The sequence below is a fragment of the Sorex araneus genome, chromosome 1, assembly GCF_027595985.1.
Source record: "Sorex araneus isolate mSorAra2 chromosome 1, mSorAra2.pri, whole genome shotgun sequence".
Classification (NCBI taxonomy): domain Eukaryota; kingdom Metazoa; phylum Chordata; class Mammalia; order Eulipotyphla; family Soricidae; genus Sorex; species Sorex araneus.
The window spans coordinates 404864806-404880296 of NC_073302.1; the positions used below are offsets into that span (position 1 = coordinate 404864806).

The 15491-nt window shown below is 52.2% G+C and overlaps 1 protein-coding gene across 6 annotated transcripts in view; it reads right to left on the reverse strand.

Annotated features, from left to right (window-relative positions):
• Window positions 1–15491, reverse strand: part of ATXN7L1 (ataxin 7 like 1) — a 273063-nt gene that overhangs the window by 54733 nt on the left and 202839 nt on the right. For all 6 annotated transcript variants that reach the window (XM_055121044.1, XM_055121057.1, XM_055121061.1 and 3 more), the window contains one exon: window positions 10996–11218. In XM_055121044.1, coding sequence (XP_054977019.1) covers window positions 10996–11218 — 223 coding nt within the window. The remainder of the gene's footprint in view (window positions 1–10995; window positions 11219–15491) is intronic.

Below are 15491 nucleotides of genomic sequence, written 5' to 3' on the forward strand. Positions count from 1 at the left end.
AGAGAGCAGGACTGCCAGGCTCAAACAGCAGAGCTGCCGGGACTGTGGTGTGAGGCACCAGAGATTTGAACTCACGACCATACGCTTGGCAAAGCTTCAAGCCAGACACTTGAAGCCATGGCAGAGTTTACCCTTACAGGGAAACCTCAGCAGTACACAGGAACTAGAAGAAGGAGCATCTAAGTCTGTGTAAAAATCCAGAAAATGGGCCTGAGAGAGACAGCACGACAGGCTGGAGTGCACTCAGAGCATGCAGGCAGCCTGGATTTGAGGCCCAGAACCCCGTGATCCCCTGAGCACAGACAGGAGAGACACCCTGATATTAGTCCCAACACTAGTCAACCAAACAAAGGGTCCAGGAAGGGGACGGAGGAGATAGTGCAGGGGTGAGGGTGCAGGCAAGGCATGCACCTGACCCTGGCTTGGCCCCCTATATCACATGGGCCCTCGAGCATCACAGAGGAGAGTCCCCAAGTACCACTGGCCTAACATAGGTGGTCCCCAGCACGGCAGGGCCTGAACAGTGCTGTGTCCTCCGGCCTTAGTACTGGACCAGTCCATTGGATCAGCACCATGTGTGGGCCCTTGGCCACCCACCCTTAAAATTAAAAAGCGGAGAAAATGAGAATGTTAGGGGAAGGTAGAGTGGTGGCCCCTATCCTGGGAAGCAGCACAGGGCAGCATGGGGAGGCCTCAATGCGCAGGAGCTAAGTGACTCGGGGTCGCCGGGCTACGAAAGGAAAGGGTTCCATTGCCTCGGCAGTCACATCACTCTTGCTCCAGAGGCTTGAAACCACCAGGGAAGGATTCGAGCAGGGCTGGGCCAGCAGGGGGACAGAGGGCGGGCAGGACGCAGGCAGAGCAGCGGTGGAAGGGCCAGGAGATGAGGTGCCTTGGGGCTGAGGCCAGATTTCTGCATCAGGCTGAAGGGGGGCGGGTTTGCACAAGAGACCCGGCTTCCATCTGCCTGCCACCTCAGGGCTCCCTGGGCACCTCCAGCAGCGACCCTGAGCACTAGCTCCCAGGTGTCACCGGATATGCTCCCTGGCCCAACAAAACACAAACAAACAAACAAACAATTCACTGGAGGCATCTAGGATGGTCTGAGCAGCAGCTCCCCGCCCGGAACAGAAGGCGGAGACAACGGCCGTCTGCCTTCTGGGAGTCGAGATGCTCAGTACTGCTGCCTGATCTCCCTCCCCCTCACCCCCCTCCACCACCACCCCAGGCCTGATGCCCGGCTTCCTACATTTCCTACATCCCGGAAACAGAGCTGCTTAGGTCACTCTCCCTGAAGCACCCCGGCTTGGGGGGCCACAGCTCCCCCCTGCGCCCTGGCCACAAGGCGCAGGCTTGATTCCAGCTTGCTCTCGAGGGCTTCCCTCCCCTGGCCCCGCTCTGGCGCCCTTCCCTCCGGGAGCAGCAGGCTCATCTCTTGCATTTTCCGTGGCAGAGCATATTTAGCATTCCACACGCACGTGTGGGCTGATAAGGCCCAGAGAGAAGGCAACAAGCCATGCAGGGGAGGCGTCCTGCTCGCCAGGCCTCTCCCGTGCAGCTGGACAGCGCCACGCCCCAGTGACCCGGCCACAGCAGGGGAGCAAATCCTAGGGGCTGACGCAGTGTCCCGCTGGGCGGGGACCCAGGGCGGGGCGAGCCAAGACTAAAGGCTGCCAAGCTCTTGCTTAGTTCAAAAAAAAAAAAAAAGCGACTCACAATTCCCTCCTGATGCCCACCAGAGGGCTGATTCAACCTGCTTGCTAGAGCCCCCCTTTATCCGCTTCGGCAGACACCTCTCTGGTTTCTGGCTGGGGGTCAGAGTGGGGTGGACCCCAGGGAGAGGAATGGTCTGTGAGTGTGGTCACAGGGGATGCCTTTCTGATCAATCCCCCCACCCCATCCCTGCTTATAAAACAGGGGTGAGGGGCACACCTAACCCTGGTGGGTGGGCGAGAGCAACCCAAGAAGGCATATGCTCAACCACTCGAACCACATCCCCCTGCCCGTGTAGGTATGTTATTTACTTTTTTGGGGTAAGCTTTGTTTGTTTGTTTGGGGGTCATACTGTCGTGAGGGGCTACTTCCGGCTCAGGGCTTGGGGCTCTGAGGGGGGTAGGGTGGATCTGGAATTCACACTGGTGCCTATACTCCAACTCCTTGTATTATCTCTCTGGGCCTAGGTATTTGTGAGGGGAGGGGAGGGCTGGTGCTACTCAGGTGACCAGATGTGCTACTGGAGAGCCAACTGGGATGGGACAGAAGCAAGCAGCCTGCAAGGTAAGCACCGTCCCTGGGTCCTAGCTCACTGGCCTCTCACAATTACTGTTATTTTTTTAACCTTCTAAGCACTTAAGGGAAAAAGACAACAAACGCACAGACTGTTTCAGCTTCTGGGAGAGGCGGGGAGGTAGCTGTGAGTCCAGAAGCAGGGTCCTGACTGCTGTGCTTGTGAATGTGAATTACACGTGTCAGGCGGCTGGTGATGTCTTGGTCTTTATGTCTGGCACTGAGCTCCTGGGGTCCAAGGCTTACGGTCTAGGCTGGCATCCTCAGCTTGGCCCCTCTGGGTCCTCCGCCCTTTCTACCACACCCACCAGCAGGACACTAATGTGAGAAGGAGCAGGAGAAGGGGCGCACGTTTCCTTCCACCTTGGAAACCAGGAACTCCGCCCAGGAAGTCAAAGAGGGAGAAGTCTGTGGGTCACAAACCCCGAGGTCCCTCTCTGCAAAGGCCCCTGGCCTGGAGGGAGGCCCAACTGTGTTTTCTGCCAGTGGTGAGTGCTGGCCACGTGGCGGTGGAAGGAAATTTGAAATCTCCCATTCTTTTTTTTTGGAGGGGTTGTTTTGTTTTTAGGCCACACCCAATGATGCTCAGGGCTTACTCTGCTCATATGGGGTGGCGGAGATTGAACCTGGGTCGGTCCTGGGCAAGGCAAATGCCCTACCTGCTATACTCTCTCTTCGGCCTCTCTTTCATTTTAATTCCTTAAAATTTGAGAGCAGGCATTTGATTCTGTTATAAGCAAATATCTAAGCATATTGGAGCAATGCAGAGACTAGAGAGAGTACAGGGGCTAAGACATGGGCCAGTTTAGTCCCTGGCACCACATACAGTCCCCTGAGTACTACTAAGGGTCACTACCGAGCACAGAGCCAGGAGCAAGCCCTGAGCACCATCAGATGTGGTCCCAAACCCTTCCTTCAAAACTAACAAATAAAAACGATGTTAAATATGGACCATCTTTGGGCTGGAGTGATATTACTGCGGGTTGGGCGTTTGCCGTGCACATGGCTGGCCTGGGTTCAAGCCCATGTGGCAACCCATATAGTTCCCTGGGCACTGCCAGGAGTGATTTCTAAATGTAGAACCAGGAGTACCCCTGAGCATCGCCGGGATATTATAATACAGATATTTATTTTTGTTTGGGGGCTATACTCAGTGCAGGTACAGGTGGGTCACTCCCAATAGTGCCCATGGGACCAAGGGGTGCTATAGGCATACATTCTACCCTTTACCAATTCCACAATTACCAATCTCTAAGTTTTAAAAGTGAAATAGAAATAAAAATGAGCAATTTCCACTGAAAATTTAGTCTAAATGGAGATGTGCTCAATATATAAAACACACAGGATATTGAAGTTACACATATATACATATATGTATATATGATGAAAGAATGTAAACCATTGTACTAGTTAGGCTAAATAAAATTTTTTTTTTGCTTTTTCTTTTTTGGGGGGTCACACACCGATGCACAGGGGTTACTCCTGGCTCTGCACTCAGGAATTACTCCTGGCAGTTCTCAGGGGACCATATGGGATGCCCGGGATCGAACCCGGGTCGGCCACGTGCAAGGCAAACGCCCTACCCGCTGTGCTATTGCTCCAGTCCCTAGAGCATTCATCTTATTTTTGGGTTTTGGGCCACACCTGATGGTGCTCCGGGCTTACTCCTGACTTTGTACTCAGGGTTTGGGCAACCCCACAGGGTGGCAGGGGCCAAACCGCGTGCAAGGCAAGCAGCTTACCCACTACAATATTGCTACAGCCCCATAATATATTGTCATTTTATAATAATATAGCAATAATAATAAATCAACAATGTATCAATACTATAGTATAAGACACAAATCTATAAATAAGGTACTATAATAATACATTACAAAGGATTCATTTTGATTTTGTTTATTTTGCTTGAGGGCCACACCTGGCAGTGCTCAGGGCTCCTTCCTGGCTCTATGCTCAGTGTTTGGGGGCCCATGTGGGGTACTTGACTGGCTGTGTAAGTACGGCAAGTGCCCTACCTGCTGGACTATTGTCCAGCCACATTTTGTTTTACTTTTCACCTTTTCCAACCTGACTACTAGAAAGATTTAAGTCACATATGGTGCCTGCTCCTTAGGAGAGTGACCATCTCTGAATGACCTGGATGAAACTTCTCTGGGAACACAAATCTGACCCTCTTCCCCTGCAGTGGTCACGTCCACATCCTTCAGTTCCACAATCTTTTACTGGCCAGGGGACAGTGCTGGCTGTGTTGGTGCCAGGGGCACCGATGATTGAGCAGAAGGAGCATAATGATCCTAGCCTTGGGCATCAGAGAGGAGTGACTGGTAAGATGAAAGTGAAGAGTCTTGGGCATGGGGAAATGGAGTGGTGGCCTGGAGGGAGGGACGGGAGACGTCAGGAATCAAAAGAAGGGGCTGTGGGATGGGCAGTGAGCCACAGTGAGGCTTTGGGCCAGACCAGACCAGGCCTGGATGCCACGGAGAGACACAGCCTAGCTTCTGGATCTCTTCTGGTTCCTCTTCCCTTGAGCCCCCCTACCCTCAATCTCTCACTCCCTGCTCCTAGTCCCTACTCTGTTCAAGTCTTAAGCCTTATGGCCCCAACCCACATCCATAGCTTCAGTGCCTGGGTCTACACTGATGACGACTCTTTTTTTTTTTCTTTTTTGGGTCACACCCGGCATTGCACAGGGGTTACTCCTGGCTCATGCACTCAGAAATTACTCCTGACGGTGCTCAGAGGACCCCATATGGGATGCTGGGAATTGAACCTGGGTTGGCCGCGTGCAAGGCAAACGCCCTGTCCACTGTGCTATGGTTCCAGCTCCTGATGATGACTCTTAACGCTAATCTTCACCCATCTTCTACCTGACCCTGGGGTTCCAGCAGGTTGTGTTCACAGGTCCTTTCTCGGGAGGTGTACCTTAGATGCTTCACAGTCCACTAGCCTGGGGCTGGGAAGACAGATCAAAGGACTGGAGTGCATGCTTTGCCCGTTCAAGGAGTCCAGTTTGATCCCAGCAGTGAGTGGTCCCTGGAGCACCACTGGGTGTGTCCCTGGTGGGCCTCCCTTTCCCCACTGCACTGCTGGGCCCAAGCAGCATCACCTGGATGGCAGACAGTGGTCCCTGGGTCCTCTGGACATTGCTTGGGAGATCCCCCCGCCCAAAGCCAACTAAACAAAGGATGACAAAATAAAGTCCACTTCCCTCTCTACCTAGTTGAACTCATCTTTTCCTCCCCATTTGAGACTGGTCTTTTCTCTTTCTTTCTGAGGGGATAGGATGAGCCTGGGGAGGGGGGTCACTTCTTGGCTCTGCCCTCAGGGAATCACTCCTAGCTGGGTTTGGGGGGGCCATATGGGGTGCCCAGGATCGAACAAGAGTCAGTCCCGTGCAATGCAGCACCCTACCCCTGTATCATCTCTTGTCAGAGGCACCCTTTCTGTCCTTCTCTTGAGACGGTGACAGGACCAGTAGTATCCCAGCTGTCCAAGCCAGGACACTAGACATCAGCTGGCTTCTAACCCAAAGAGCCTCCCCAGCCACCCTTCATGCTGCAATCAGGGTGGATCTTAGTCCAATTCTTGGATCTTACTCCAATGATCCTTAGTGCCATGCAGCTTTCAGGGTAAAGCTCATATCCCTGAACATGCACAGGTGAAACATCATCATCGACTTTCATCCGCTACCTCTCCCCAGAGGCAGTCATTCTATGCATGCTGGTCCCATTGCCTGAATTCCTTTCCAACTTCCTTAAAACTCTGATGATGGCACAACACAACCATATACAGGCAACACATCATTTTATCATTCCAATTTGGTCCTCTCCATCCAGTTCATTCCTCCTTGGCATCCAATTCAACTCAAGGAAGACCTCTTTTAAAAAACTTGTGTATCGGGGCTGCAGTGATAGCACAGTGGGTAGGGCGTTTGCCTTTCACATGGCCAACCAGGGTTCAATTCCCAGCGTCCCATGTGGTCCCCTGAGTACCACCAGGAGTAATTCCTGAGTGCATAAGCCAGGAGTAACCCCTGAGCATCGCCGGGTGTGACCCAAAAAGGAAAAAAAAAAAAAAACCAAAAAAACCTGTGTGTACTTGGGGGATGGGAAGGGGACGGGTGCCTGGGCTTGAACCCAGGGCCTCACACATGCGAGGCAAGTGCTCTACCACTGAGTCACATTCCTGACTTTTTCCAAAATCTTTCCTGAGACATCATCTTGGCTTAGGGGTGCCGCCTCTTTTGTGCCGGTATCTGGCCTTGGGAAGACTAGCTCTGTTCACTGTCTCTTTCTGGAGACTCCCATAGATGGTGTCTCTGTCTCACAGTTGGGCAGCCGAGCTGTACAGGTTGGTCACTACACTGAGAGGCCTGGATAAGTAGAGGAAGAAGGCCATTAACCAAGCATGCCCCCTGGCTAGCTTGCATTCAGGCATTTTAAAAATTTCTGCAAAGGTACCATGTGAGCCTTGTATATATCTCCAGGGTGGATTGTGGATTTGGCACACAGCATTACAGTTGGTGCTTATTAATGAGAAGCTGAGCAGAGAGATGGATGAGTCCCTGCAAAGGGACCAGGGGAAGACACGGCGGAGAAGCTGGAGTAATGGGGTAGTCCTGGATAAATAGGATTGGAGTAATGGGTTTGTTTTTATGTCTATGGGTCACACCCAGCTGTGCTCAGGGCTTACTCCTGGCTCTGAGTTCAGGGGTCACTCATAGCGGTACTCAGGGGACCATATGCAGTGCTAGATTGAACCAGGGGTTAGCTGTACGCAAAGCAACCACTTTAACCCTGTACTATCTCTCCAGCCCAGGGGATTAAGGAGTCCTGAGTCAGTGCAGAGGTGAGTCAAGGGGGCAATTCCTAATTCCTAAGATGAGTGAAGGGGGCAATTCCTAATTCAGTAGACCATAAAAATCATGTGAAAAAACACATTTCTTTTGAAGACTGTGACTTAGAATCCCTAGATATCTGGACTGGAAATGAGCCCCAGAGAAGCTACGTGGCTTATTGAGGGGTACACAGGTGATAGTGGCTGTGCCATAGCTTTTCTTGTCTCTAGCCTCCTACACTGCTCTTCAGGTGGGGGTTGGGTGGCATCTATGAGCTGAGGTGGAAGCCTCAAAGCCTCCAAACTCAATCTCCCAGGCTTCCTCACACTTGTTCTAGTGATCTCTGTGTGTGTGTGTGTGTGTGTGTGTGTGTGTGTATGTGTGTGTATTGGGGGGGCACAGTGGGGCTGCCCAGGGCTGAGGATGTTCAGAGGATGTTCAGAGTTCAGCCTCATTCATGCTCTCGCCCGCTCTGCCTCCAGACTATCTAGCTGCCCAAAGTCACTGAAACGCACGTCACTTTTCTTGACATAAGGCAAGCATGCAAAGTTTTTATGTTGTTGTTTTTAGGGCACACCTGGCAGCGCTCAGGGCTTAGTCCTGGCTCTTCACTGAGGAATCATTCCTGGCAGATTCAGGGAACCATATGGGGTGCTGGGGATAGAACCTGGTCAGCTGTGTGCAAAATAAGCACCCTACCTGCTGTACTATCTCTCCAACCTCGAGTACTCTAGTTTTTAGCGCCTTTCTTTCTTTCTTTCTTTCCTTCTTTCTTTCTTTCTTTCTTTCTTTCTTTCTTTCTTTCTTTCTTTCTTTCTTTCTTTCTTTCTTTCTTTCTTTCTTTCCTTCCTTCCTTCCTTCTTTCTTTCTTTCTTTCTTTCTTTCTCTCTCTCTCTCTGTTTCTTTCTTTCTCTTTCTTTCTATTTTTTTAAAAAGCCTTTTTATGAGCACCCACACTATGCTCAGGGGCTGCTCCCAGCTTGGTGACAGGTATCACTCCTGCTGGTGCAGGGAGACTGTGCAGAGCTGGGGACTGAACACTGGGATTCCACCTGCAAAGCACGCTCTCCCGCCATTTAAGCCACCTCCCAGGCCTGTGAACCTTAAAAAAAAAATTTGGTATATGCATAAGAGCTCTCTCTCTTCTTACAATCCTTTTAGCTGCTCTTATTTTGACCCTGGCTAATTTCTTCAGATTCTCTCCCAACTAGCTTTGCCTCTAGCTGAAAGGACCTTGCCTGTAGCAGGTGGGTCAGCTTGAGGGGACTCAGCTGTGCAGGGGCACATTCAAGGCATGCCCAGGACTTGAGTTTGAATCCTGGCCCCACCTGGCTCCTTATGTGCCCTGTATGGCCCTGGGGGCCCCCAAGCACTGTTGGAGTTGCTTTGATGGCCCTGGCAGCACAGGTCTGATCAGGTCTGCACCCGCAATTCCTCACATTGAACCATCCGGGCTGGCTGGTTGGCTGAGTAGCACTGGGAGTGGCCCTGAGGCCCCCTGAGTACTGGTTGGGAGCCCCCTCCCCAACCCACACCTCAATAAAGAAGAAGGAAAAAAGAGGAGTGGGTTGGAAAGATAGTACACAACTGCCTGGCGCACATCTGATCCCAGTTCGATCCCCAGCACTGAGCACATATCCCAGAGCACCGCCTGGAATAACCCCTGAGCACAGAGCCAGGAGGAAGCCTTGAGCACCACTGAGTGTGCTCCAAAAGCCAATAAAAGAAAAAAAAAATCCCACAGAGTAGTGTGTGTGAAGTTGGTCTGAATTCAACATCGGGGTTGTTTTCACCCCAGCAGTCTCCTAGAAAGAATGCCTCACGGGATGGTTTTTGGGGCTATGACTCAGTTCTGAGTCCAAATTGGTCATTTATCATTTATGACATTCATGCTATGATCTTCCACAACTAGCATTTTCCTTGCGGTTTATTCCTCACGAGTAGCGTGATTGGCTTTCTCTGGAGCTCATATTCTGGGCCCGGAATCAAGGATCTTTTCTAGATCCAACTTCAGTCTGAAGAACCATGTCAGTCCCTTTCCAAAGAGATTTCACTTCTCACTTTGACCCCCCTGTACAGGCTCTGTCCTCCTGCTCACACAACAACAACAACAACAACAACAACAACAACAACACTGTCACCAGACAGCAATCCCTCAGGCACTCTGCTCCAGATGCGGTTCTGGTTGTGTTGAGAGAATTCCTTCACCCAATCCTAACAACCAGTCCTTGGAAACGACGGGTCATTTAATAGTCCCATTTTACAGAAGAGAAAAACTCAGGCATGCCATGCTTCAGCATCTCGTCCAGGGTTGGACTGCTCAGAGCAGTCCTCAGGCAGGGATTCAATAGCTCTGTCTACACTGGGGTCTCTTGGGCTGCCTCCTCTTGCAGGACCCCCGCCAGCATGCTCAGGCTGGGTTCTCTGCAGCCACCACACCCTCCTATATGACAGACACTACATCCAAATCATCCAAGCTTGTCCCCGAAGTCGCCTGTAGGACAGGAATGTCCCATGGCTGACAGTGGGTCAAACCGAAACCGAAACCTTTCCACAGAATCACAAGAGTTTCTTAAATAAACCAGTCCTCGTTAGCTCTTAACAAAATCTTCCTCTTGCAGAGTGTCGGGACCAAATACGCAAAAGGGTGATTTCATTTTGTTCTCCCTCTTTTTGTTTTTTTGAGGGGGCGTGGTGTGTGTGTGTGTGCATGGGTGGGAGACATACCTGGCGGTGCTCAGGGTTTACTCCTGGCTCTGAGGTCAGGGATCACTCCTGGCAGTGCTCAGAGGACCCTGTGTGGTGCTGGGGATGGAACCCGGGCTGGTCACATGCAAGGCAGGTAAGTGCTTTACCTGCTGTACGATCTCTCCAGCCCCTGGTGGGCCGTTGGACCCCCAGCTGTCCCAGGGAGGAACTCTCATTCACTAGCAAAAGACTTGATCTCCTGTAGTACAGAACTTAGTATAACTGTAACAGGCCAGTTTTGTTTGCTTGTCTTTGGACCACACCCAGTGGTGCTCATGGGCTACTCCCGACTCAGTGCTTGGGACTGCTCTTGGAGTTGCTCAGGGGACCCTGCGGTGCTGGGGATCCAACCTGGGCCTCCTGCATGAAAAGCATGTGTGCACCTGCCAAGCCGTCTCTCCAATCCTGTAATAAGCCAGTTTCAAGTCAGGCACATGAGCACTGGAAGATTCTTGCTATTAGCCCTTATTTTCTCATTTGGGTCCTTTCCCTACATCTATGCCTTCCCTTCCCTGATTCATTGGGCAAAGACTGAGGTTTTGAAAATGAACGGAGGGACTGATATTTCAGTCACCTGCATTTTGGCAGTGAGGTTTGGGGCATCAGTCACCTGCATGACGGTAGTGAGTTTTTGGGCCCAGAGGTGGCATGGGGTGACTGTCCCATGGCCTCACTCTCCACTGCAGAGCTTCCTATTGTGCTTTCTGTTATTTATGCTGATGCGTCTCTTCACTGGGGTTGATAACTGAGAGGTGTCGGTGTAACGGGGGAATCTTTCCCTGGGACCCTTAGATACAAGTTGGTGTATGTTTCAGGGGGAAAAAAAAACCAGTCAGGCATGTGGCACTTTTTTGTTTTTTTTGCAGTGCTGGGGCTTGAACCCAGGGCCTCACCCCAAACAAAGCATGCATACTATCCCTGAGCCACACCTTGGACCTAAGTTAAGAACCCAGGTTCCTGCTCATGAGGAGGCTTCTCATCCCTCACTGGGGTTTTCCGTCCCCTCCCAGATCCCAGGAACCAAGGCCGAGATGAACCACCCGTCCCACAGGGAGCGGGGGTGGGGGTGGGGGCCCACGGCGAGGGCCCACGGCGCTGGCTGTCAGTAGCCCAACACTCACCATGGTTTGTCTCTCGATCCTTTCGCAGGAAAGACCGTGTGCTGTTTGCTGCTGGAGGTAAGAAGATTGTCTTTGGGCGTTTTGAATGGCTTTGAGGTGCTGCTGGCAGAGTTATGGCCGCTCAGACAGGTCTTGGTTCTCCCTGGGACGAGGGACGTCCTGGAATTGGAGGGTGGAGACGCGGGCGAGAGAGAGGGTCTGCACATTGAACCGTGTCTTCTCTCTGCAGAGAGGGGAGGAGAGACGTCAGCGCGGCTCGGCCCCGGGCACAGCGGCCTTGCACACTCACACAGACTCCTCTCTCTTGCACTGGCGACAGCCTTCACATCTTGGTTCTGACTGGGGTTGATGTTTGGGTCACGCCTGGCTGTACTCAGGGGTCATTCCCAGCTCTGTGCTCAGGGGTCACTCCTGGCTCAGGGGGCCATATGTGATGCCAGGCAATCAACCAGGGTTGGTGTGCCTACCATCAATCTGGCCCGTGATGGTCCGGACACCTGCTCCCATCCCACAAATGAGAATGAAGTTTCTAGATCAAATGGCAACACGAGGCTCTCCTAGGAGGCATCGGCCTGACTATTTTTCTACAAAAAACCATAGCCAGGACTAGCAAAGGAGGCTCTGGGGGTCCCCTGAGCCCGGTGGGTTCACTGTAAAGCTCAAGTGGGTCCCTAGACAGTCACTGACTGAGAGGCTACAAGTTCCCTCGGGGCAGTGAGGATGGCCTCAGTCACACAGAACCAGGAAGTGGGCCCTCGTAGCTCCACTAGTTGTGGCCTCTCTGTGGGGGCGCTGCGGCTACCACAGCCAGGCCGGGACACTGGTGAGGGCACAGGAGCCTGCACGGGGGCCGGCTGGCAGGCACAGCATCCAGATATTGTGCAGAAAATTCCAGAGCTCTGGGCCTCAAAAGGCCTTACTCCCCCTCCCCACCCAGTGAATTCTCTGGGGTCTCAGCCCCACAGACAGGGGAGGAGAGCCTGACCCACACAGGAGGCACATGAAACCCCCCTTAAATCAGATCCTGCCCCATGCAGGGCAACAGCCAAGATCACAGTGGAGGACCCCTTCCTGAGGGTCTGTGCCCACAAACTGTTCATGCAGCTTCCAAGAAGAAATGTCACATATACCTGGGGGCAGCGGGGTGGGCCGCGGAGCAAGAGTAGGACATTTGCCTTTCATACAGCACAACCCGGGTTCAATCCGGTTCTCCCGAGTCCACCAGGAGGGTTCCCTGAGCACAAAGCTGGGAGTAAGCCCTGAGCACTGTAGGGGGTGGCCCAAAAGACAAAAAGGAAGAAAAATAGCAACAACAACTGCAGGCTTGCTCCTGAGCAAGCACAGGGCCCACCAGAGAGCGGCTGCTTGATGGAAATACACAAACTGGTGAGATAAACGAAACGAGAGCAGATGTTATGATGGGGGCAGCTCTGGCAGGAACGTGACCGCGGACAAGGAACCACACAGTTTAGGTCTCTGGCTCTCTTCATCGGAGAGACATTTCAGGCTCGACTCAGGTAACTTGCTTCTACCTACCTGGCAGGTAGAAGCAAGCTATAACCAGCCTCGGCTATCTGTTGGGGGGTGCAGACTTTGGGGTTCCTCTGAGCTCCTTTAATATCAAGAGACTCCCAGGTTATCTCCAAACAGGTTGAGTGTGGGAACAACATGGGAAACGGTACTGGGTGGGGGGTGGGTCATCTGGTTATTGGGAATTTCTGCTGCTCCCAGTGCACATAGGTGGCCTGCGGAGATGAACCTGACCAGGTCATTTTACTCATCGTTGAACCACGAGACCCTGCACACGGCACTGAGTGCCCAGAAGCATCCCCTGCAAAGCTGTAAAAACCAAGAGCCAATTCTGGGGTCTTCAGTGTTAGACGACCCTGCTCCTGTCACCCCACATCCTTCGGCCTAAGGGCCTCCAGTTCACCACTCAAACTTTCTCCATTTCCAGGCCTTTATCAGTAAATGAAGTGGGTCCCCGGCAGGCCGCTTTCCACTCTGTTATCATAAACACAAGGCCTATCTCCGCTGGCCCCTCCTCGGTCCCTCCAGATTCCAGAGCGTGATAGCAATAATTACAGCTCAAGTACCGAGATGCCTGACGCAGGCAGGCCCTCCCTTGGAGGGATTCAGCTTTCGTAAAATTGTTCTGGCCTGTACAACCGCTGGGAGACAGGCAGGGAGCAGTTGTGGGGTCCGCCCCTGTCAGGCCTGACAGGCCAAGACCATGGGCCACGCAACTTGTCCAGGTCAGGGCGGGTGGCTCCGTGGGGTGGAAGGGATGGGACCTTCAGTCACGTGCAGGGGCCCAGCTGTTTCCCAGGAAGGCAGGAAACAGTGTGCGGGAGAAAGCAAGCTGGACTGAGGAAGGTTGGAAGGACAGAACTTGCCGTCGCTGAAGATTAGAAGGGGGCCCGGGCAGACGGTCTCCCTAGGGATCGACGAGGTTATCATTTAGCGAAGGGGCCCATTTTCAGACTGTAGGCAGAGCTACTGGGTGGCAGGCCTGAGACTAGGACCATTTTCTCACTTCAAATTCATTGTTTCTTCCTGCCCTTTAGATCTGTCTGGCTTAGCAATTTCTTTTTTGGCAGAGGCTTTCAACACTATAAATAAGACTACCACTACTGTTTTAGAGGTTTTTTTTTTTTTTTTTTTTTTTCCAGTCTTCATTCACTAACTTGCTATCACTTGCTCAGGCTGGTAAGTGGGTAAGGGGTGGGAGGTGGGATCTGCAGAAATATCCCTAGGCTCCAGTGGGAAGATGAGTCTTGATAATGAAGATGTATTTTATTTTGCTAAACTGAATTAAACAATACAACTAGGGCCAGGAGACCGCTCCAAAGCCGGAGTGTAAACCTTTTCAATCCCCTGCACTGAGCATGAACTGATGTAGCCCTGGTGGTCCCCCGTCACCGCAGGGTGACCCTCATGATCTCCATCAGGCCTGCTGAGCTGGGCTAAGTACCTCCAGGAATGATCCCCAGGATCTACTGAAGGAGGACCCCTTAAGATAATATAAGAAAACAACTAAAGCTAAATCACCAGGGTGCCATCAATGACATAAGAAACGGGCTAGACTCTAAAATCACCTTCCCACGGATTTCTGGCCAACACATTCCACGGCTAAACCACCCCCAAATTAAATCACTGAACAAGCCTTTTATTTCCATTGGTTTTATCTGAATAATAATAATAAAAAAATTCTACTGTTTCATCATCTTTCTGAAATGACAAATTGGATGGAAACGACCAATTGCATCGGAGATACTATTCATGAAGACTTCACCCTTAAGTTTTTATTCACGTGCGAGGCTTCTATTGTAATAGACGAAGGCAGCATTTCCTGCTGTGAAACGGTGCCTCGCTCAGACGGAAACAAATCTACCACTCTTTCAAAGTATTCCACAAAAAGGCACATCCCGCTGTTCTGAGACAGGAGAACAAGCTCACAGCTCCTGCTGCAGGCGGCGGAAGGAAGGGAGAGTGAGGGAGGCCTGGAGGAACAGTGCAGGGTCTAGAGCTCCAGCCGTGCAAGTGTGTGGTCACGAGCTCAAATCCCTAGTGTCCCACATGTGCCGAGTGCAATCCTGGCAGCTCAGGTCCTTCAGCCTGGCACTTGGGCTGCCTGACAGCCTCAGAACCCCGGGTGATGTCCACTTAGGCCACCACAAAGGGGAGTAAGACCCTGGCAAGCACCTCCTCCACCACCACCACCACCACCACCACCACAACAACAACAACAACAACAAAAGATGCATAAATACCAGGGATAGGAAAAGCGACCCCAGCCTGTATGTGTATGAGCACTGCGGCAGCCCCCAGCCAAGCAGTACTACAAACATGGCTTATGGTCTTGGAGCACTGACCCAGCCCCCTCGCCCGCCACCAGGGAGCACCAACGAGAAAGAGTTGCGAACCATAGGGAGCACTGTGGTAGAATGTGTGAGCACCACAGTCAGGTGTGGGGCTCAGTCACTGCAACAACCAGCACAAGGAAGGGAAGGGCGGGGGAGCAAAACAAGCTAAATGAAAATCGGAATCCTTTATAAAAAAAACAAAAACAGAAAGAAAGGGATGGAGATCAAGAGCTCCGAACTTCACCACGAGGTTCACTGACGCTTTTGACGACGGGGGGAACAAGTTGTTTCATAAAGACCCGATTCCCATTCAGCCCTGTTACTCTAGTCTGTGGAGAGCCTCCCGGGGAGACAGATAATTGACGTGGCTTTGTCTCCTGGCAGAGAGGTGGGCGGACGGATGATGGGAGAAGACGCGATCTAGGTTTCTTGTAAGGCACTGCTGCTGGCAGGCGGCCAGCGCCGGGGAAAGTGCTCCAGATCCACACTCTGATCCTCCTGACACGGGCCCTCCTCTCTGGGAGGCTCATGCACTTCATCTGTTGGGGGCACGGGCCATCCTGAGGCAGATCCCTATAATTAATGCGACTCCACTGGCCCTGCTCAGAACACTGTGCTCTCTCCTTGCTA